The sequence below is a fragment of the Haemaphysalis longicornis genome, unplaced genomic scaffold, assembly GCF_048455015.1.
Source record: "Haemaphysalis longicornis isolate Haplotype H1 unplaced genomic scaffold, Haemaphysalis longicornis Haplotype H1 scaffold_5, whole genome shotgun sequence".
NCBI lineage: Eukaryota > Metazoa > Arthropoda > Arachnida > Ixodida > Ixodidae > Haemaphysalis > Haemaphysalis longicornis.
Genome location: NW_027526385.1, coordinates 176,103,665 through 176,128,093, shown reverse-complemented (window position 1 = coordinate 176,128,093; position 24,429 = coordinate 176,103,665). Strand labels below are relative to the sequence as shown.

Sequence of the window (24,429 nt, the reverse complement as noted above, 5' to 3'; positions counted from 1 at the left end):
TGTAGAAGCGTGACGACATGCGCCCCTTGCCGACAGCGGCACGGAGGATAGTTGTCTTCTCTCAACGGACAAGTACCTCGTGCAAGTGAAGCACACTTGCGCCAATGACAGTAGCCATGTATACCCGGAAGAGCCCAATACTGGGCGCCCCGCCTTGACGAGGTGTGCCAAACAGGCCTTCGAAACAGAGACTCCGACACTGAGAGTGGAGTACGGTTTACTTGTGTTGCGTAGTTTGCTTACACAGTGTTGCAATAAAAGCTTGAAAGTGACAATTTCTTTGTCCTGAATATTTTAAGTGGCCAAGAAATACTGTTTCTGGTATCTTGTGTTTACTCCTGCTTTCTGAATTGTCCGTCTAATGGAAGGACAGTCAAACCCAATGGAGTATTGGCACGAGCCAACACATCGTCATTTAGTATGCACGTTTAATCCAGAGGACAGCAATTGCAGGGATGAACATTTAGTCTTGAAAGCATCGATTGGTCTAGGGGGAGTAATGGGAAAGATTAACGATTGATACTCAGAGGACCAATGGTTGGTCTACAGTCGACTAACAGGGGTGACTAACAGTTGATCTGCAAGGGACCAACAGTTAGTCTTTATGGTGGACCAACTGTTGAACCGTCAAGGGACTAAGTGTAGACGGACAAACGTTAACAGTTGGTACCCTCGCCGTTAGTCCCAAAAAGGACTTATGCTAGTGGCAACACATTTAGCCCCCAAAAAGACTAACGCTGATGTCCCGTTAGTCCTTTTTGGCTAAGGCTGTAGTGGCTGCAGACCAGTGTTTCAGCAAGCAAAGTTGGCTTTGTCATGGAATCAGGGATCCTCCATGGGACAATCTATATAATGGCAGGGCAGAATTTGGGGAAGGGGAAGCAGAGTTTGAGATCAATGGTCTGTTTAAAAGGAATGACTTGGTGAGAGAGAAATGGGGATGTACTTTGTGAGAACTACCTGCTGCTGGTGTGAGTTGAGGGTGTGGACGAGATTCTTTGAAAGTCGTTGGTTGGAAGGGGGGAGAGGATAGGAAGCGTATCACATGGTGTCCGGTAGTGACACCGTGGGACCTCAAGCAAGGCTCTGGGGATGCCCGAGGTGGGGGATTCTGGCGGTGCGGGGTAGTCTTGCGCGATCATTAGGGTGCGCCTGAACAACCGAGTAATACAATGCGAAAAACAGTAAACACTCGCACATATCAGAGGGAGAAGAATTCCTGATGGGGAGAGTCATTTTCTCAAAGAGAAATGATGAGGTGATCGGTAGGTACGGTGTGCAAGAAGGAGTATTTGCAATGAGTTGGAAGGGGTTTCACTTAGCGCGAACACTAATGAAGATAATAAAGTCAATTCGTAGTAACAGCGCAAACAATACGAGACGAAAAGAAGAGGTCACAAACACAGCGCTGACTAATAACTGGGGTAATTGCTTACGCCAGTGATTTTTATACAGTGGTTTTTAGCACACAAACCCTTCTAAAAACCGCAAGAGGAATTTGCAAAAGAAAATTGATTAACAAGGCCGGATACTCTGCGGCAAGAATGGACTCTGCTTGTCTGAGAATAGAAGGGGTGCTTACGCATTGGTCGCCTAACTTTTTTATTTCCGCGGCCTCCGAGATTTTTCGCACGATTTGATTTCTGTGCTCCCCTATGAGAACGCTCTGGTCCAGGAGCGGCTGGTATTTGCTAACACAACCGCGGCAATGCAGTGCGAGATGACCCTGGGCGTTTTTGAAACGTTGCAGTAGTGCTCCCTCAGTCTGTCATTCAAACATCGGCCAGTTTGGCCGACGTAATGCTTGCCCACGAAAGAGGCACGCAACAAACAATTTTTTCGGTGCAGGCAACGAACTTGTTTTCATGCTTCATGATACACTTCTTAGGCGTTGTTATATCCGAGTTTACTTTTTGGCACATTTGCGACGGTTTCAGGGACGCTCAAAACCGAACCTTTACATTTCGGCCGCGTCCTACTTGCTTCAGCACATGGGCAGCTCTATGCATGTATTGCAGCACTGTTGTGCTCTTTACTTTGGGAAGTGGAAGCGCACGTAGGCCTACCTGAAAAAAGTTGGTAAAAGAGTGGAAAAAAGTCTTTCAGGGTAACATATTTAAATGCAGGAAGGCGATATTAGTGAAACGCGCTTTGAATTTCGGCCCATGGAATACCGAGATAACTCGAACCTGCCTTAGAAGCGATGACCCCACCAAGCTGAAGGCAATAGTATTTCTGGATTAAATATGAATTTCGGTATTTTCTGTTCCTTGGGCACTTTGAGATTGACTGATATATATATATATATATATATATATATATATATATATATATATATATATATATATATATATATTTACGGTCTCAAGTTGTATATATCCATATCTCTCTCTCTCTCTCTCTCTCTCTCTATATATATATATATATATATATATATATATATTAAGAGGGTTCAACGCTGGTCGACCACTCTCGACATGTCGTAGACACGCGAGTCACGGCCCGGGGGTTAAAAAGAAGGTCCCCTTCACCCAGAGTAGTCCGAGTGGCGCTGGCTACCACCCCCAAGCACAGGAAACAAAAATACTTAAATATAAATACCCCAGAATGTGGAGGGGAAAATTGCCCCGCCGGTAGCGTAGTGGTTATCGCACCAGACCGGTATTCTGGAGGTCGTGGGTTCAGATCCGACCTAGCGGGCATTTTTTCTCCCCTTTCTTTCTTTCCAAATTGTTTATCTGTTTCAATGACCTCCTCCCCTTTGCTTTCCGGGGTTTTCTTGACTGCCAACTCTTATTTCTGTATATATATGTATATATATATATATATATATATATATATATATATATATATATATATATATATATATATATATATATATATATATATATATATATATATATATATATATATATATATATATTTATATATATAGAGAGAGAGATATATAAATATAGAGAGATATAGATATATACAACTTGAGATCGTAAAAGTTTAGGTTTGGCTGGTTAAAGTGTTGCCCGACGGGTATGGAGGCCTTATAATGTGTATCCGCGCAAATTCCATTAAGGTGTAAGCTTACTCGTTTCTCCGATACACTGCTTGTGAGAGAATGAGCATTCTAGAATACACACAAGCTTAAAGTGTTGTACGCGAAACTTAATTTTGTGAACCTATTTGCTGCCACCGCTATCCAAATGCAGGGGCTTGCGTCTGGTTGCTTGAAAGGACCAATTTGGGCGTGCAGAAAAATATTTTGTAAGTTCTTAATTCTTCGGTAGCTAACCTCTGGTGCTTCCGGGAGCGTGCTTCCGAAGGATCCTTGCAACGCTTATCTTTCAAGTTCTTTTCGAGCCTTACATCTGTTCTTTGTGTAATGTAGATATACACGCAAAAATAATGATCAATATATATATTTTTTTTAAATAGTTAATAAATGTTTATTTTAAAAATACATGGAAATTGAACGTTTGTCTCTCATCGAAAACCATGGGACTGCTGCTCGCTTTTCAATTGCCTTGATGGCGTTTCATCGCGGGACCACGGAATTAACAAAAAATTCCGCGTTCCGGAAGTATTAACCCCATGGTTGTCTGACCTGGAAAGCTCCTTTCTGCAATTCTCTACGGCTTCATTCGGGGGCACAGCGCCAACCATGACCTGACGTTCAGTGACATTAAGTACAAGGCGGAGACCGCCGAAGTCACCTGCCCGTTGCCGCGTTTATATGTGTTGCTAAAGTTATGTTTATGTACCATACCGTACTCTTCAAGCTACTTTTGGATAACAGGGCGGTTGTTCATAACAACACCAGCTTTGAAGGTGTGACCCGAGTGTTTCAAACTGTGAAGTGTGGGCCCTGCGTTGGTTCTGAGGCTTGACGTGGACCCATCTTTTCGGTTCACAGAAATGGGATAAACAGTCGTATATCCTGCTCAATAAAACAACGCGTGAGATGCTCGCACCAAGAAAAAAAAAAGAAAAACAGAGAAGCCGCCGCGGGGCGAAATTGTCGACCTTTGAAAGAAGAGGCTGGTGCGTTAACCCCTCTGCCATTCAAGCAAGTAGGCGAGGGGCAACGATTCGACATACAATGCCTGGGCGTTAGCGAATACCTGAGTGGGTAGTTTTCGTCGTTTTTCCGGAATTCTGACATTGATTATGTTTGTTTATCAAGAAGCAATCTTGCAGATCATCCCAATCGCGCTAATGCTACCTGCAGTTTAGCCAGCTCTCACTGGTGAAAAGCTATTCCATAGTCGCGGACGCAGGCCAAGGTAGCCATAAAGGGAAAGCGCCACTAGAATTACTGTTGTTTTTATTGACAGCTTTCCAAAAAAATGGCTAGGTTGAATATGTATCACGGTAATGAAAAAAAATGTGGTTGATGCCTCTTTCATAGGAGTCGGTAAAACACGAAAGTGAAATGTGCCTTCACAGGAACATTTATTGGGGATCCAAATGAACTTGCACATCGCTATTTATATTACGCCGGTATGGAACTGTTAGACGAACCAACGTTATGCACTGGATTGCACGGGTCGGAACATCGCGTAAATCCGACTGAAACCACAGCCCCTTTAAAACCGTGCGAACGAAGCGAAACCGAAACCGAAAGCAGTACGTGGTGGAAGGTGCCTCAGTTCGCCCGAGTCTTGCGTACACAAAGACGCTGGCATCGAGGCACCACCTGTCGGCGCTCATTAGTGTCATGATGAACTACTTCGCTTCACTTCTCCTAGACGGCATCTGATTGAAAAAAAGTAGTGGGAAAGATATAAGGCGCCTTCGTAGACCTAATTGCACTCGAATTCGTAGCGCAGTGGGATCTCTTTCATCACCCCTTGTCTCTTTTATTCCCTCGTCCTCCTTCCCCTGCACTGGGTTGTATGCCAGGTGAGCCCCCAGCTGGGCTCGATAATATCCCCACTGCACTTCCTCTCCTTTTCACCCGAATCACCTAGTAGTAGTAGTAGTGGGCAGAGCGCTGTGTACCTCCCGTTGCGGCGAGAGGGTTCGTGGCTCGCATCCGAGTGCAGCAGCGTCACTAGAACTTTGTCTGGCGACGTAATTTCCGTGACGGTATGATCAGGTCTTTGTGTACCCGGGCATAAAACACTCTCCTCTTAAAAGGTGTGATTATTTTTCGGTGACCGGGACGGCGCTTCCCAGTGCGAAAGCACGTTCCCAAACGTCGAGACGATCTAGGCGGACCGGACTGAAAACCCCGACGCATTCCACTCGCTTTGCGAAGCTCGCAGACTACATCACTCCTGGTGTCAGCGCTGATGTCTTCCGAGGATAGACATCGTCATATGGCACGCAGACGGACGATTTGGCATGCATTTTAGCGAAGCGCGCGGACGGCAGAATATGCTGAGATCGGTTCATTGTAAACTACTTGAAAGGGCACACAAGCGCTCGAAGCGGGTAGTAGTGTCGTCTTTGTGTTAGTATGTGCTTTTAAGTTTTTATGCTGTCTTTAAGGAAAAATAAAGAATTACCTAAAGCATCATTTTGGCTCGTTTGGTCGGTACAAGAAAATATACAAAATATTGCTAGCTCAACCAATCGTAGGATGCGTATGATCCCAGCGTTGCGTCGTCATTTCCGGAGGTTTCGGATGTGACGTAGGCGGTGCCGCATTTCCTTGTATTCGTAGACGAAAAAATTGAATAACTTTTTTTATTTCCGCACCAATCTTGGCTATTGTTTCCCTCTATATCTTTGCAATACGCAGAACAGACGTAGGGCCCGAAAAGCACCCGTAATAAAAGAGCTGCAGGGGTCCTTTAAGTTGGTCATTAGTGGCTTAAATTGGGTAGTACTTTCGCAGGATATTTGTTGTGTTAAGAAGCGTGTTTGAGTATTTGGTTATTAGGTTCGGCGGTCGGGAGCTTTCGTTTCGACTCTATTGCTTGAGCACTTCGTCCCTTGTTAGGTTGGATGCGCGTTCGTAAGCCATATCCAGAGAGATGACCGTGTGATTTGTGTCTGCTAAGGAGGACTCCAGTTTGTTGAGATCTTTTGCATAGTCCCCGTCATCGCTCCATACTTTTGTTAGCCTGGCAGCCTGTACTACAAGATGTCTTGCTTGTAGTGTCGTGGGTGATGACTAGTGTATTCTAGGTACTGCTGAGCGTTTGTCGATTTTCTATGAAGTTTTTTTTTAGGTTCAACTTTGTCTACAGTGACAGGAGAGTCCAGGAGTTTACTTGTATATCCGAATACTGGAATAAGAATTTAATAGTCGGAGGCAAATATTTGGATGGAAACAAAACTGTCTATAGTTGTGCGTTCATTCGCCCAAATAATAGAGATATTATCATTCTAGCAATATTAGCATTTTAGCGGAGAATAGCTTGAGTGGAAATAGTTTAAGAGTACAGCTTCCAGTTGTCCAGTTGTCCCAGTTGTTATTGTAGGTCGGCTCGAAGAAGTGTCAACGCTGGTTCAGAAAACATGAAAGCAGTAGGATAACTCAAACTCATAATAGTTGGGAGTTAGAACTAATTTTAGTTAAGATGTACAGGTACCGTCTTAAGTAGTTTGTACAACGATTTATGAGTATCAAAAAATTTTGTATTACTGTCTTTGTGAGAGCCAATACCGGTTTCCAGGCAGCTTTTTCTATTAGGGAGGACTCTTTTAAACGCACCCTAATGCAGCCAGGCCGTTTCCAGAAGAAGAAACTTCCGTAAATTAGCGAGACCGCATTCCAATGAGTTTTGACGGCACCTGTATACCTCTGGCCCATGGTGATGCCGCCTTTCTGCTGAAGTCATTGATATAGCTTCGATTCCTTCGCTAAATCTGATGTTCGTATAGAGGGCGGAAACGTCGCGAGGGACCAGGAGGGCGTCATTGGGGATTTTTCCGCCTTTGCTATCGCTTGTATTTTGCGGAGGAAGTGAGGGGTGTCCTGAACAAATGAAGTAAGAAGAGCCAAAAGGCCTGACGAATAATGAAGCAGAAATACAGACAATGGTTTAGTAGAGGTGTTGTTAGAAACTACGTGTCTACCAGAAATGGATTCTGTAAACAGAGTTTCGGCGGGGACTCAAAAAGTTTTAGGGGGAAGGTACAAACGTCCTTATTGCTGGTTTGTCGGTGTCATAACGTTTCATGTAGTATAAAAAGTCTCCGTGATTAATTTTCCAGACAGGAGATCTGTGAGGGTGTGAAGTATCACTCTACTGTATTCCTGGTTGGGATCATCATTGATAGGCGTTAGTGGCATTGGTTCTTACGCAGCCTATAGGCCCCATCTTTACACGTTCCCATTGGTTAGACGACATCGCTATCCCACTTTCCTGCACCTTTAATAATTATGTCAGTTCAGCTTCAGGGTGACGTCTTCTGGGGGCTCAGGTTTTTGCACCTGTGGGATTTTTTTTTCTTGGCAATATTTCTTTTCTTATTGGTTTTATATGGTAATACTGTTCTGGAGATTCGTGGGCACCTGGCGTACTGGGTTCTCCTTGAGGTCGTTATGGGCTTACTTTTGGGAGAAAAATATTCTTTAAACTCATTCTGAGAGACACTTCACTTAGTTGTGTAGCTCCCACTCATTCACGCGCTATTGGTTGAACGCAAGGTTGTTGTAGCATATCTTTTGGGTCTTGATAATATTATGGGAAAATCTATAACGTTGCTGTTACTCCTAACGGGTGAGCTGGATTCTACATTTTGTTCCGGAATAAGTATAACGTTGCACTTTCCCCCAGTGTAGCAGTTTTCCACCATTTAATTCGTAGCTGGATAAGGGCTAGCTTCTGAGGTGTCTGTTGGGGTGTAAAGGAAGGTTCATTGTGCTTCTTCCATGTTTCTATACTGCGCTGATGTCGTGGAGAGAGGCAGAAGCCTTCTTGATGATTACCTGCGTTGGTGCCTGATGGTGCGGCACTGTTGACACGACGACGATAGTTGGTGAGGGTATTTCAAAGTGTATGTTAAATCAGAAGACATATACACAATATGTACAGACTGAAGATAGAGTTAACAAAGTAAGAAATAAAGTGAGAGTCTTAAGACAGCTAAAACTTTGTGCACGCGGCAGCCCCGCCAGCGACGGACCCTGGCCTAAGACAACCCAGGTCATGAGATCCTCCCTAGCCAAACCTGGCTATCCCGGCAATACACCGCCCCTGCATAGCACATTAAACCTTGAGGATTCGACCCCGACACCTCGTGTCTCGTGGTTTTGATGGGTTACTTAGGCTCCACCCCCGATACACAGGCCAATCAGTATCTCCTGGCGACCTGACTGGATGGATTACCAAACCCAGGCATAAACAGTGGTGGGCAACGTCCCCCGTAACCCTGAAACGCTGGCAACTCTCTCTCACCAGAAAAAGAGGAAAAGGTGAAAAGCAAACAAAACAAATACAGAAAACACTCAGAAACCCGCGGAGACATGTGCGAGCGGCCGGGAAAGCTTCTATGAACGCGGCCTGCGTCGCCAGTTACCACGCGTCGTCCAAGAACGAACAGCCACTCCGAACCAGCTGGAACCCATAAGCGTCCGTCTTAACGAAATCCGGCGCACCCCCAAGATTCTCCGCCGCTGACAGACGATGTTCTGATAATTAAACCCAGCGCAACAATCAACTCATAGAGAACATAGGATATGGCGGCCGCCGCAGGCGTCGCATCTGCCGCATCCACCCGGGCCGCTACACGAACACCCCCGCACGCCCTCACTGCGTGCGTTGATGGGCCAACAAAGGGAGAACTATCACCATAAATGGGCCTCGGTCCAACCACAGCTGACAGCTCCAAGGTCCCCCGTATCCAGCAGTGCGACGGGCCGAATGGTTTTACAACCGGCCATTCCGCTAAACGCATACGCAGTGGGCCACAGGACCAGTTGCCGCCAAGCTCCCGGAATGCCCTGCGAGCCGCCGGGCTACCAACGTTTTCCCACATTCGCACCACGCGCGCCGATCACAACAGCGCAACGACGCAGTTGAGGCCCGAGACAATGTGTGCTCACGCCAGCCGCTTGACCGAGAGGCCGTTCGCTTTTAACAAGCTGGCTGCAATAAAGTCATTAATTCCTCATTCCAGGGACCGCCGCTTTTTCCGCGTTCGAAACATCCTGCGTCGCTGGCGCCTGGAGCCCATACATGGTACATTACACGGCTTAATACTCCGTCGTCGGGCTTATTTAACAGAGGATGTTCTAGAGTGCAGGCTGTCTGTATCAGGCAAGGGGAGCGGTTCACGTTGAGAATTAAGTCGTTGTTTATGGCCAGTTCGCGTTCTTCACAGTTTAGATGAGAATTTAGATAAATTTTCTCCGGATAAGGTAGTGGGATGATTTTAGTCTGCTTATTGAAAAGGCTGGTTTGTTTGTCCCAGTAGTCCCCGAGGAATTCCAAGAGAAAAAGCGCAGCATGATTCTGCCATCTCGCTTGTGATTTCTTATTCGTTATTTCGCAAAATTTGCAATTTGCGTGAGTTCGATGAGTTTGTGATTTTTCGCGTTCGCGATTATTTCACGCGCCTGTTGACATACGTGGCTTTTCTGCTATATGTATCACGTAAAAATATTCACGAATAAGTTTTTCGGTTTTTCTGTAACATAGCCGTACGATGCTGATCTGCCGTTTGAAATATCTTGCCTATTTTCCCAGATTCCCAAACTAATGTGTGACTGATTGATATATTAAATTTGTTTTTCTCTGATATATGTTACTCATACAAACACACAAGAAAAATTTTAAGGGTTAGGCATTAGGACGCAGCTAAAGCGCCGAAACAATTCTTTTTTTTAATTTACACCCCTAAGGTACTGTAACTATATTCCGGGTCGTAGAGGCTTCAAATTTTTGCGAGCACATTCCTGTCATGATGTACATACTGTATTAAACACGTTTTAAGGAATTACACACCTGAAACAGTAAAAAAGGTAGAAATATTTTTTTAATGAATTCTCCTGTGATATTACATTCCGGGGCAGACTTTGAACTTAATTTTATTAGTATACAGGTAACCCATTCGAATGTCTGCAAACTGCTTAAAGGGGTTTTCCCCTAACCAACGCTATTAGAACTTATTTTTATTTAGCGTAAAAAACGTGTTTTTAAGGATTTATCAATACTGGCTCTACCGCGTTGATATAGCCAGATTGTTTTTCTTTACAGCTGCTACACACACTCAAGCGCAAAAAGTATTTCGTGATCTTATCACAACAAACGTCTAAAAATGAACAAAAAATTTGAAATTTCATCCCTACGAATTGAAAAATTGCTGAGAGGTAGAACCAAAACCCAGCGCCAAATACTAAACCAAAAGACTTGAAAATTCGGGGTACGATCCTAGAAGAACAAAGCAGCTCAACTGAGCTCGTTTTGAAACTCCCGCTGTTACAGATTGGAAGCGACGGGCCGCGTATGTGGTTGCTTTGCTGAAAATATCGGGCCAAGATGAGGCTTCAGCTGCAGCCCTCTTACAACTCCCGCCCTCCTCTCTCTCTCACTATTTTCCTCCTTTCCCTCTCCTGCCAACTCATCCCGCCATTCTTACAAAACATGTGCTAGAAAACACTGTAGCGTATACTTTGCGATTTATCGTTCCGCAAATTGCCTATTACTTCCATTTTCTCCCCTTTCCGCACCTCGCGCTCTTCTCCAGTTTCACAACTCAGATGATAGATACAGTGGAGGGTTCTTCACTTTAATTCCCCGCACGGGGCACCTTGAGCAATCTTGGTGGCGGTGTTGGCGACACCGCGGACCCCGAGCCCCAATACTCACGCTGTAACCGACCGTGGTAATGAGTTTTAAGGTGAAGGGTAGAAACCTCAAACGGTGGCCGTCGGAGCCCAAGTCAAGCTCCGGCGATTGGACTCCCTGTCTGTTTACCATTCCCTGCTTTTATACATGCTGTATGGTTTTTTTCTAAATTTCCCCAACCCAATGATCGGCCCCCTAAAAGGGGTCGCACCGAAGTATCGTACCCACCCCTTCCGACGACGAACCTGATAACTACCCCCATTTCTTGATAATTGAATCTCTTGAACAAGCCAGGCCTATTGCATCGCAGTCAGTGTTCTTGATTTCGAAGTTTCTGGAAAGTGTTATAGGTGAATCCTATAAAGCTAAGAAACAAAGAACCGGTGAAATCTTGGTCGAGGTACATAGTGAGCAGCAGGCCACAAAACTCTTGAAGCAGACCCGTATTGCCGATCTTGACATGAAGGTCACGCCCCACCGCAGCCTCAACAGCTCTCAGGGCGTGATCTCGGAGCCAGATCTTGCAAATGAGACAGATGCCGATCTTGAGGCCTGAGAAGTCAAGGTGTGACGGCAGTCAAGCGCATCACCATTAGAAGAGACGATAAGATAGTACCAACTAAACATATCATCTTGACTTTTGACCGTTCCACTCTTCCTGACCACATCAATGCCGGTTTTATCCGGTGCTTTGTCCGAGTGTACATCCCGAATGCGCGGCGCTGTTTCAAGTGCCAGCGATTCGGGCATGATACTAACTCGTGTCGGGGCCAAATAACATGTGCCAAGTGCGCCCAACATGACCATCCCACGGATAATTGCAGTTCACAACAACTCCTGTGCATTAACTGTCAGGGCCCACACGCGGCGTACTCCAGAAAATGCGAGAAGTTTCAACTTGAGAAGAAAATCATAAACATCAAGGTCACACAAAACATAACCTTCCCAGAGGCGCGAAAGAGGTTCGCCTCTTTCCCCCTGGGGAGGTACGCCGACGCAGCTCGCCGGGGGGCGGAGCGGCGTCTGGTTTCGGCGGGGACCCAGTACCGCGAGTCGGACTTGGTCCCGCCACCGCCCCCCCCCCCCCCCCCTGGGTTGCCCGGGCAGCCCAACCAGCCTCTGCACCGCTCGCTCACCCAGCAGCGGCTGTGGTGGCAACAACGTCTGTTGGGGATGCCGCTGCACCCTCTGCTTCCACTCCACCGGCCCAAATCACACGCAAGGGCACGGAGGAGATGGAGGCAGTCGCAGCGACCCCCTGCCCCGCCTCACTGCCTGTGCCATCTGTGTTCCTCCCCACGCCTTCGGCACTGGCAGCGCAGGCAAAGAACACCCGAAAGGGTACCACGTCAAGGGGGAAAAGTCCGCTGGGCACCCCCTTGCCTTCAGATGACGACATGGACGTCAAGCCCTTCCGGCTTTCATCGCAACGAAAGGAACGGGCGGCGACATCAAGGTCAGTAGACAAGGTAAAAAAAACCCTTCCAAGAGTCCAAGCCCCGAAAGACCCTACATAAATAGTCACCCTTCAGTAGCTCTGAACACATAATAATGGGAAGAGAGAATATTGTTCAATGGAACTGCAGAGGCCTTCTGAATAATCTTGACGACGTGCATGAGATTTTTCATGCCAATCAGCCAAGTGTAATGTGTGCCCAGGAAACACATCTGAATTCCAAACACACAAATTTCTTGAATAGCTACCTGGTATACAGAAAGGACAGGGATGGCTGCACACACTCTTCTGGCGGTGTGGCCATAATCATCCGGAAATCCTTAGCATGCCATCCTGTCACCTTAAACACCGTCCTTAAAGCTGTAGGAATACGCTTAATAATATTTATTAGGTTGATAACGGTATGCTCCATATACATTCCTCCTGATGTAGCACTTACGAGCTCCGACTTCAAGGCGCTGGTTGACCAGCTGCCCGAAACATACATCCTTACAGGCGACCATAATGCTCACAACTCTCTTTGGGGCTCTTCTCGCACGGATGCCCGAGGTCGCCTGATAGAGAAGTTTTTAACATCCTCTGGAGCATGCCTTTTCAACAAGAAACAGCCTACATACCATAACACAGGTCACAACACATACTCACATCTTGACTTGGCTATTGGTTCTGCAATTCTCTTTCCATGTCTTGAATGGGGTGTAGGCGCGGACCCATATGGCAGTGACCATTTCTCCACTTCATTAACGCATATAGGTACAGGCCCGAGCAGTCTATCTTCCCATAAAAGGTTTAATGAAGCAAGAGCTAACTGGAATACCTTTACAGAGACATCCAAACTACACTACACGTCCATAACACACCTACACGTTGAAGAAGCTACCCAACTGCTCACGGCGCACATCCTCGACGCCGTCGAAAAGTCCATTCCCGAAGCCTCTGTTGCCCCGCGCAACCAGCGGAGGCCGTGGTGGAATGAGGAGTCTAGGCGGGCGCGAGAGGCCCAGAACAAGGCGTGGGGTACCCTTCGTTGGTACCCCACGTCGAGTAACCTCCTCTTGTTTAAACGGGCCAAGGTGTTTGGGAAACGTGTGCGCCGGGAGGCAAAACGCGATAGTTGGCATACATTCATAACATCAATTAATTCCTACACAGACACACGGAAAGTATGGACACTAATACGCAAACTCAAGGGACATCAAACACACAGCCTGCCTCTGGTCAGTACAACAGGGGACAAACTTGAAGAACAGGCTGACACCCTCGCACAACACTTCCAACACGTTTCCAGTTCAGCACACTACACAAACACTTTCATGAAACACAAACTCGTGGCCTAAAAGAAGCCTTTACATGACAATGACAGGTCAGCCACTTCTTATAACTCCGAGTTCACGATTCATGAGCTGAGGGGTGCTCTGAGCACATGTAAACCCTCTGCTCAAGGCCCAGACAACATTACATATACAATGATACAGAACTTACACACAGACACTCTAGTAACACTTCTTCACCTTTTCAACAAGATATGGCTTTCGCGGCGCATTCCGAAGTCTTGGAGGGATGCCATAGTAGTAGCATTCTTGAAAGAAGGGAAGGACCCTTCTTTTCCCGCTAGCTATCGACCCATTGCCCTGACCAGCTGCCTGTGCAAGCTTCTCGAGAAGATGATAAACCGGAGGCTCGTGTACTTTTTGGAGTACAATTGCCTTCTCGAGAGCTGCCATTCCGGCTTCAGGGCGGGGTGATCCACGAATTATCAACTCGTAGCTCTTGAATCGTATATTAAATGTGCCTTCGTGCATAAACAGTATTGCGTAACTGCGTTTTTCGACCTCAAAAAGGCTTATGACACCGCTTGGCGTTATGGAATCCTTACTGACCTCAAGTCATTCTGTGTTTCTGGTAATATGTTTAACACCCTTGATAGTTATTTGTCGGAGAGAACCTTCCGCGTCAGAGTTGGTTCTGCACTGTCAAAGGTACATGTGCAAGAAAATGGCGTGCCGCAAGGTGGAATGTTGAGCTGCACGCTCGCTCTTCATAGTTAAGATGAACTCTCTTGGAAAGGCATTGCCACCAACAATCTCTTATTATATGTATGTAGACGACGTCCAGATATCTTTTAAATCATGTAACATGTCGATCTGCGAACGTCAAGTGCAGCTCGGCGTAAAGAAGCTTGCCGGCTGGGCAGACAAGAATTGTTTCAAAATTAATCCCGGAAAGAGCTCTTGTGTTGTATTCTCCAGGAAGCGTGGGGTCCATCGGGACACAGACGTCACTCTTGCGAATGTGCCAATTCCTGTGAACAAGGAGCACAAGTTTTTAGGCATTTTAGTCGATGAAAAACTTACATTCATTCCTCATATCAAACAGCTCAAAAGCAAATGCTTAAAAACAATGAATATTCTTAAGGTTCTCTCACATCAATCTTATGGGGCCGACAAACAACTCCTCCTGCGCCTGTACACAGCGTTGGTGTGGTCTCGGCTCGACTACGGTAGTGTCGTGTATGGGTCGGCGACAAAGGCCGCACTGAGAATTCTCGACCCAGTGCTGCATCTTGGCCTTCGCCTCTCATGCGGCGCTTTTCGCACTAGCCTTGTCGAAAGTCTCTATGTCGAGTGCGACAAGTGGTGTCTAGGGCATCAGCGGGAGTGTGTTGACCTGCTTTATGCATCTAAGATTGTGCCCCTTACCAACCATCCTTTTAATCCCATCATGAACAATACATCAAACCTGCAACTCTTTTTAAACAGGCCATCTATTTCCTTACCTTTCTGTCTCAGAGTTAGGGAGGAGGCTTCTGCACTCCCGGTCCCTCTTCCCGACACGCACAAGACACCCATCCATAATTCAATTCCACCATGGCATCTACATCTTATATCATGCGACCTATCATTCACATTAGTAGAAAAACATAGGGTACCCAGGAGTGCAATTCTGCAGCACTTCCTGTTGATTGATTGTAGGGTTTAACGCGCCGACGCAACGCAGGCGATGAGGCACGCCGTAGTGGAGGGCTCCGGATTAATTTTGACCACCTGGGGATCTTTACGTGCGCCGAAATCTCGTACACACGGGCGTTTTTGCTTTTCGCCTCCATCAGAAAAGCGGCCGCCGCGGCCGGGAATCGAACCCGCGACCTCGTGCTCAGCAGCACTTCCTGTTTCTGCAGGACAAGTACAGGTGCGCAGAATTCTATAGCGACGCGTCGAAAACTGGTTTTACAGTCTCTTGTGCAGCGCACGGACCAAATTTTATCGTTACTAAAACAATGAATTTTCATAGGAGTATTTACACGGCAGAAGCGTATGGCATTTTACTCGTTTCAAACCACATCCTCGAACATAAAATTCCAAAGTCCATCCTCTACACAGATTCTCTAAGCGTTGTACAGGCACTGTCATCAGGAAAGTCATCTAAAAACTACGTGATCAATGCTCTTTTTAAGGTACTTATGACTGCATCTGCCTCAAATCTTGAAATAACTATATGCTGGGTACCAGGTCACTGTGGGATCCCTGGCAATGAGACTGCTGGTCAAATGGCTGGTGCTGCTGCTCTCATGACCACAGTTGACATAACAGCACTACCTTACACCGACCTAAAGACACACATCAGACGACAGCTTCGTAACACATGGCCATTACGCTGGAGTCAACAAACAGACAACAAACTACACGTAATAAAACCACAACTGGGACGCTACATAACTGACTCAAACAACAGATACACTGAAGTCGCCCTGGCTAGGCTGAGGATAGGCCACACACATGTCACGCACTCCCATCTGCTCACTGGAACTTCGGGACCCACGTGTAGCAGGTGTGGAAAGGGCCTATCCGTAGTCCACATACTCATACAATGCAATGCACTTCACACAACACGACACAAACACTTCAGAGAACTCTACAGACGACATATTCCCCGACATCCATCGTTTTTTTCTGGGTGACGATGCCATAGTTTCCGTTAAACGTGTGTTTGAGTATTTTTCAGACGTCAAGTTTTTAAACCTCATTTCCTATCACGCATAATGAAATCTGGCCCTATACACCAGCCATGCTCATTGTCGTTTTGTGATTTTACTTTTGTTTTTGCTGACTTTACTTAGTGTTTAAGGTTTCACCCCTCATATATGACTATTGTTTTGGCGCTCTTTGCCCCAGTTGGCCTTGCGCCATAAACATCCAACCATCATCATCATTCTTCACTTTAATTTCTTCGCATTCTCAAAGCTCGCACGTCATCTGTTGGGTCAGCACGCGCTGTTTTCTCCAACCACCCACGTCCCGTAGCAGCCAATGTTATTTGTTATAAAACTGTGACGTGTACGAATGTATGCCCTTGCTGAGAGAGAACTTGCAATTGATATGCTGTCGTCTGCGCGCACTGGCAAAATGCAAGTTCTTTCAATATAGTTCTTATACAACGCCAGCTCCAGCTGTTTTCGATAACCACATGCCTCCGGTAGGCACCGATGCAGTGACAACAAGCGGGAATTCGTCATTGAGTAGCACTCTGCGGTCAACCGTATAAGGTAGAAAGCATTGCAGATCAACCCAGATCATCGCAGATGTGTAAAGATTGGGTCACTTGCAGGGTCTCAAAAATGACTGGCATGTCGCATGCGCAGAGTAGCAGCAAACAATCAACAAATGCTCTCCTTGAAACAAGGGCAACACAACCAGGCGGGGTCCGTCGCTTGCAAAAAAAAACACAAAGAAACAAATGCATCCCGAATCGGTTTACTGCACTGCACTGCACTTCGCGCACGTACCCGCACGCATACACGCGCGTACACACGTATAGTGTAAACAAGTTTATTAGTAGGTTATTTCCACGTTTGCAGCGATGCCTAACGGTTAGAAAGGCCGAGCGTGCCAAAGCGAACTCTGAAATGTACCCTCATGTCTCACAAATAAGCACTGCCTACAGGGCTGACATGTTGGGCGTTAGACACATGCCCGCTTGCGAAAAAGAAGGCTGGCAGTAAAGTGTTTACGGTCTGAGAACTCCTTTTTAAGGGTCTGCGTTACCATGTGTGCCATGCAGCAAGAAACTCGTGACCCGTTAAGTATTTTTTGCAAGCATACATCATTTTTATGTATCATTTTAAGAAATACAAACTGATTGAGATACGCCTGCAATCAAGCAGTGTTAAAGTTGCCTACCACACGGGTATAAAAAATCCATCGCAAGGTATTGAATTGGGGGCCACTAACTAAAGAAAAAGCTTGCTATTTTATGCATATAATGCAGATAGCTCAGATACGTCTTACTCTTCTTTTAAGTTGTAGAAAGTTTTCTTTATTCATTCTAACAGCGGTAGCGTAATTGGACCCTCAAAGAACTGCCAACATAAAAAATGACGAGATGAGATATGTGCAACGTGTTAGCCATTACCTTTAGCTAACATTTATTGCCTTACACAAGTGAGCGTACGCATGCGTTTTTTCGTTTGCAGGCAAAGGCGACCAGTCCGATGTGAAGAATTTTTTGAGGGATTCCGATGCATCGAAGCTTGCCGAACAGGTTTGTTTGATTAGGTTCTTTGTAGTAAAAACAACTACAGAGTATTGCGAGTTGTTTAATTCAGATTGGGTCACTTTGTTGAGCAGGTTGATATTGTGACAGGCAAGGACGACGCAGGGTACTCGAAGCGTAATATTGAACATATTAAATACCCTTAGTGTATGTGAACTCTCGGCGACCATCATTCTGATGCTCCCGGTTGTCATAATCATACAAGACATGCAGCCTTGACAAAAACACGTTTAAGCGGCGTATTTCTTCGAGCAAAACTCCGTGCTACGACAGTTAAGAGCCGGTAAAAATCCTTAAGAGATTTTTTGAAGTTAGTGCTGGCCCTACTTGATTCCAACACCGACACAGTTTCTGGGTTTTTGATTGTTCGGGGATATTTGCAGTAATTATTACTATAATTTTGTATTACGAAGATACAGAACTCGCTGTAGTAGTTACAGACTACCCACGAAGCTCTCTGTGAAAGTGTGCACCGGATCTGTAGGTATATTCTTGGGTACTTCGTGGACTCGGTGAACTAAAGACTGGAATGAGCACCAGTGCCTAGGTTCTGTGTACAATAAATTTTGTTCTGTCCCTATCTCCGAGAAAAGTGTTCCTGCCGAGATCAAAGTTAGCTTATCTAAAAACGTTGCGGTAAAGCCACGCTGGAATAAGGCCGGAAAATGCAAAACAACTGCACTGCGGTTGTCATCTTGAAGCGCACAATGGCTTCAAAAGAGCCACAAAGACAAACATTACGTGTGGTTTATTAAAAGACAGCTTCGTTACCATAGCAATGATAACAGTTTTATCGCAAACTTCAAAAAATAGGGGAGATATTGAAGAAAACATACGAAGCAGTGACGAGTTCCAAGCCACGTTCCTTGGATTCCTCTATGACGTCATGGAATATAGTTTGTGCGATTGGCGGGCGCCGATCTAAGACACCGCTAAAAAACGTGCTTGATCGATTTTAAGGCCGACCTCCATGCAGCAAAATTTCTGGGCGAACTTCGCGCGGCTGCCGCCGCTGTTCGACGCACCGCTCAGTTTTCGCCCATGCCAACCTCCGTGCAACGTGATGCGGTGAACGCCGACTACGAGCGAGCTGCTTGCATCGAGGTTGCCACATTGTGCAATCCAAAACAACATGTGCGTACATATAACCTTGCCCACACTTTGTCTTCAACAAAATCTTACTAGGAAGTAATAAAAGAGGATGTAAACACATGGAATAATGCTTGTGTACTTGTTTATTGTACAAGCTTTTTTTGGAGACTGGCTTCATAGTTAGCGCATAAAGATTTCCAAATGTCAACAATGTGTGCAGCTGCTCGGGGGTTTCGCTTTGCTCTGCTTTTGCTTTGCAGACACTTGCAGTTCCACCCGCTGAACTTCTCTATATCGACTACACTTTTACACACCGCAGTACACTCCAAAGGGCAACTACCCGCCGCCACTGTCTTCTTCTCTTAAAGAGTCTCTCTCCATGCCTGATGTCCAATCGATACAACTGTAGCCAGAAAAGGCGCGAAAAGAGCGTCTGCTCGTTGGCATTGATTCCGCAGGCGTTCTGCGCAGACAGGAAGTACAAAGCTGTGATTGGCTGCGGCATTTTGATTGGCTGCGGCTTCAAAATACAGTTTGCCGCTTCCGGTTGCGTTCGCCGCCACGCGTTCGACATCTAGCTCGCGTACGTCACCGGCGAACAGCCGTATGTACGATGCCGGCGGCGGAGCGGCCGCCGGCGGGCGTCGTTCGCCGCTTTTTCGCCGACATTTCGCTGCATGGAGGTCGGCCTTTAGTGGGACCTTTAGTTCCGTTGGATCATGCGACTTCTGGACGGGGAGTAACAAGAGAAGGCGGAGGGCTTGTGAGCGTGTGCCTAGAGGCGACCGCCGAGCGTCCCCGGCACGCGCAGTGGCTTTAGCAAACAAAACAAAAACTCCAACGCTGTAATCAAGCGCTGCCGCGAATGTTATGCTTTGCATAAGGAAAATGACGACATCGATGCATATGACGATGGCTACTACTATCACGGCGAAAAGCAAAGTCAGAACGTTGAAATAAACAATATCAAACTTGTACAAACGCATGGTGCTGAGTTGTTCAGTGCTCACGTAGAAAGAACGCCTGCAGCTTTGCTATATACGGGTCAAGCCATCCGTGACTTAGTTCAAGCTTCGTCAGTAGAACTGGTAGAAGTGTACAATGCTGAGGATGACTTTGCATCCACAACTCGACGCGAAGAAGGCGACGACCTCTTAGAGGCACATGAAGACGATTACTAGCTCCGAAAATGTGCAAATAAAATATATATGTACGGCAATCCTCAGCTACAATAGCTTCGTCATTCAAGTCTTGCGCTGAAACCTCTGTTGCGACCGAGTGGGGGCCCCCGATCCGAGCTCCGTGGCCTCCGACATACGAGTGGTAGCCTGTATGATGCGAGCGGCCAGCCGCTGTTGCAGCCGTGAAGACGTCCAGAAGCCGTAGGCTAACGTAACTGCTTACTTCATAGCGAGAGGTGAGCCGAAGCCAAAGAACAATGCCCTGACGGGCGAAGTTACAATACAGGACTCGAGCAGAGCGACAGCATCGATTCGCTGCTCTAACAGGAATGGTTTACAACGCTTGCGGGGGTCTATTTATACCCAAAAGTGGTAACGGTCAAAACGCAAAAAGCGGCAACACGCCACGAACGTCACAGACACACACAACGCTCTTTCCAGAGTTCGTAAGCCGTTCATAGCCTCGGCGCACGTTGAGTCCGGGAGAGGGGAGAGAGGAGGACTCCGCTGAGTTTGCGGGGCCTCTGTGTCCTTGAAGAGCGTAGAGACGAGCCTCGCCGGCAGCCGCCGAAGTTTTGAAATGCACCCAAAGCGAAGCGTCTGACGCGGCTTTTCGCAACTTGTCACCGACATGGTGGCTCCTGACGGCAGAAAGGCGTACGAGGTGGCTTCGCCGCACAGCCGTGGAGTGCTGCGGGAAAGTACGGCGGCGCTGGCCGATTCGTAACAGCTTCTCCGCCGGGGGTCCGAGATCCCAATGGATAAGGGTCTTCAACCGTTGTCCGGAAGGATGCTGTCGAAGTGAAGCGTTCGGCAGACGCTCGACTCCAGGCCTGGGCTGTACGACACCGTGCTGGAGCTTCACCGGCCGGGTCACGGGACGAGTAGTGGCTCCCCAAGAACATCTCTGGCTTGTTCAGGCAAGCAACACAACTACACAGGAAGACACAACCGCATCGCCGGCAAGTGCGAAGACAAATCCACACTGAAGATCTACCAGGCTTTTAGTTGCAATAAAATACGCTAATAACTAACTACACTAGTTATATTTTAGCCCAGCAGTACTTAAGATAAGTATACAAACCTGAAAGGTGACATTTCGCGTGATTGGAAATGTCCCACGCACAAGCAAATGTAATCGTAAAGGGCGAAACCTGCTTCAGAAAAAACAATGAACTTAGGAAAGTCAGGCGTCTACAGGCCACTTCTCGCGCTGAGAGCCGCGATTTGAGCTCTCGTCATTGCTCCGAACTTTCCTTAATTTGTACCGCACTTTAGGTGCGCCCGTTCTCTGAAAGCGACTGCTGCGACCGTGTGAAAGGACACCGGCAGTTGTTTTCGACAAAGGTCGAGCGCGCGAAGGAGCGAGAGGGATTTCCCATCGTTCAAATGAGGGGCGCGCTCTCCTTCTTGGAGGCAACGTTCCCTTGGCGCGCAGCGAGCTCACGGCTTTGCCTCTCGGCGTGCCCGCATTGAAACATGTGCCACAAGTACGCGCGGAAGTTTTCCCTGTACCCTTCTTGCTCGCCTTTTCAGCAATGCGTTCGGCAAGCAAACGTCGGAACGCGTTTACGTTCTCTCCTCTAGGCTGATCGGTTCCCGACTTCGGCTCAGCCACAGGCGCCACCGAAATCTCAACTAGCTTAGCCCATATTGGCCTATCGTCGGGAGCATAAGCTGGGAGTGACAAGGGAACGACGTGCTCATAAGACAACTGGTAGCTGCGAACAGTCACTACCTCGTTGCCCCTCGCGCTTCCGGCGACAGCCTCAGCACGCGAAGCCCGAAGCGTGTTCCCGTTCTCCTTCCTCACTGCCAGAACTTCACTACAACCAGGCTGCCCTGTCTCAAAAGACGGCTCAGCCGCCCCAGACACCTGAATCTCTACGAGCTTGGCTGGCCGTTGCTCGAGGTCAGCTACCTGAGCTGGTGGCAGGACGGAATCGGCTTGCTCAGTGGCGAGATCGTCATGACTCCCAACTGAACCATGCAAGCCGTTGCTGCCTCGACTGCAGGCTTTCCCACCACGTCGGTCGTTTCTGCACTACCGTCCGAAGGAACAACCTCCGTTTCAGCGGACTCGTGCGGCCTTTCTGTAACCTCATCGTTTACGCATTCCTGCGAAACGTCGCTATCTCGCGAAATATCCACGTTCAAGTTGGTAGCCGTTCCCAAGGCCTCCCGCGAATTTGAACCGTCCGAACACTCCGCCGATATCTCGAAAACAAACGCCGACACATTATCGCACTCAGTTGACACGCACTGCCCTCTGCCGCCTCTGCCGAAAGTCTGTGCTAATGCGCCTTCGTTGCCTTCGTTATCTCTCTCAGCAACCTTGTCGCGCTGCTGGGCCGCAACCGTCGCCTCCGACTCGCGCTCCCGAGCGTCTCTTACTGGCAGCGCTGGCACGGTGCTTTCCTCGACAACGAGGTCTTTTTCGAGCAACAATTCTAACTCGGGAATCACTTCATCCTGATCGAGTTGAATTTCATGCTCTAGGTGCTTGTTCTCCCGTTGGAGTCTCTCTCTTTCGAGCTTCTTTCTTTCCCTTCGGATTCGCTCGATATCGAGGGCGTACCATCGCATCTTTTCCTCGTGTTTGAGTTCCAGATCACGTATTCTTTCCTTGCGTTCCTCTTTGCGCTTTTTTCCTCACGTTCCTGTTCTTGTTTCTGCCTTTCGAGCTCCTGTTCTCGCTTTTTCTCCTCGCGTTCCTCACGCTGGCGCTCAGCCTCTGCCTCTGCAGCCTGACGTTTAGCGGTGTCCCTGCTATTGCTCGTCTCAATGCACTCAGAAAGCTCATCATCGTCAGCCCCAACAGCGAGTATAGCCTGTATCAGCTGTGGCTTTCTCAGCGCGTCCGTAACATCCAAGCGAACCTCTTTTGCAAGCTCCAACTGCGGTTTTTTCAACGCTATCAAATTCATGGCCGGTCTGGAGTACTGCTTTCCCACTGCTCCCAAAAATGTTTTGTGTGAATAACCCACGCGACAAAAACACACGCCCTACCAGCTATCCTCAGAAGCCTGGTAAAACTCAGTAAAGGAAAGTCCCGCACTCACCCTTGACCGCCGTGAATTCTGCGAAGTCTGAAGCCGCCTCGACGTCCGTGGTGTTGGATCTCGCACCGCTGGCTCCAGGTGTTACGAAGTTGCCACCGGACCGCTGCCAACCAGTTGTTGCAACCGGGCGGGCCGAGCCGCAGCCGGGAAGAAGTCCGAGAGCTGATAGGCCAACGTAAATGTTTACTTCATAGCGAGAGGTGAGCCGAAGCCAAAGAACAATGCCCGGACGGGCGAGGTTACAATACAGGACTCGAGCAGAGCGACAGCATCGATTCGCTGCTCTAACAGGAATGGTTTACAACGCTTGCGGGGGTCTATTTATACCCAAAAGGGGTAACGGTCAAAACGCAACAAGCGGCAACACGCCACGAACGTCACAGACACACACAACACTCTTTCCAGAGTTCGTAAGCCGTTCATAGCCTCGGCGCACGTTGAGTCCGGGAGGCCCCGCTGAGTTCGCGGGGCCTCTGTGTCCTTGAAGAGCGTGGAGACGAGCCTCACCGGCAGCCACCGAAGTTTTGAAATGCGCCGAAAGCGAAGCGTCTGACGCGGCTTGTCGCAACTTGTCACCGACATGGTGGCGCCTGACGGCAGAAATGCGTACGATGTGGCTTCGCCGCACAGCCGTGGAGTGCTGCGGGAAAGTACGGCGGCGCTAGCCGATTCGTCACACCTGGCTATGTGTGCGGCAATGCTCACATACAATAGCTTCGCCATGGAAGTCTTGCGCGTGCATACAAGCCTCCCGGAATTTTTTGTGGTGGCCCATACGATGTCACTCCTGCCGACATTACGTGGCTGCAGCGTGAAACATAAAAGATTTTAAAGATTTCTTCCGTTTTCTATGTTAAGGAAACGTTTTTCGCGGCCGGAATGAAACTGAGCGAATTACCAAAGACTGAACAGGGTTGTATTTTGTCTTGGCAAACCCTTTAACAATGATTTCCGGAAATCTCGGTACATGTTGGATAACTTTCTGAGGCTGATTGTTGCTTCCCTAACCGCAGAATCCTACGTGCCCTTTGCTCTTTTTTTCTGTAAATATGGGGACTTCATCGCGGCTGTGTTGGTTGAAGAGCTCAGTGGCTAAAGCGTAGTGCTGTTGAGCCCAAGGACGCGAGTTTGATTCCCGGCCGCGGCAGCCGCTTTTCTGATGGTGGCCAAAAGAAAAAACGCCCGCGTGTTCGAGATTTCGGCGCACGTTAAAGATTCCCCAGGAGGTCAACATTATTCCGGAGCCCTCCTCTACGGCGCGCCTTATCGCCTGCATTGCATCGGTGCGTTAAACCCCACAATCAATCTAATCAATAAATGTTAGTTTCAAGAAAAGGAAAAGAGGGGTG

At 47.7% G+C, this 24,429-nt stretch overlaps 1 protein-coding gene across 3 annotated transcripts in view; it reads left to right on the top strand.

Annotated features, from left to right (window-relative positions):
* Positions 1 to 24,429, top strand: part of LOC144138829 (glucoside xylosyltransferase 1-like) — a 74,521-nt gene that overhangs the window by 29,524 nt on the left and 20,568 nt on the right. For 2 of the 3 annotated variants that reach the window (XM_077671313.1, XM_077671311.1), the window contains exon 2: positions 17,666 to 17,733. The exons of the other annotated variant lie outside the window; for it this stretch is intronic. In XM_077671313.1, the coding sequence (XP_077527439.1) occupies positions 17,711 to 17,733 (23 nt within the window). In that variant the 5' untranslated portion in view covers positions 17,666 to 17,710. The remainder of the gene's footprint in view (positions 1 to 17,665; positions 17,734 to 24,429) is intronic. 3 annotated transcript variants of the gene reach the window in all.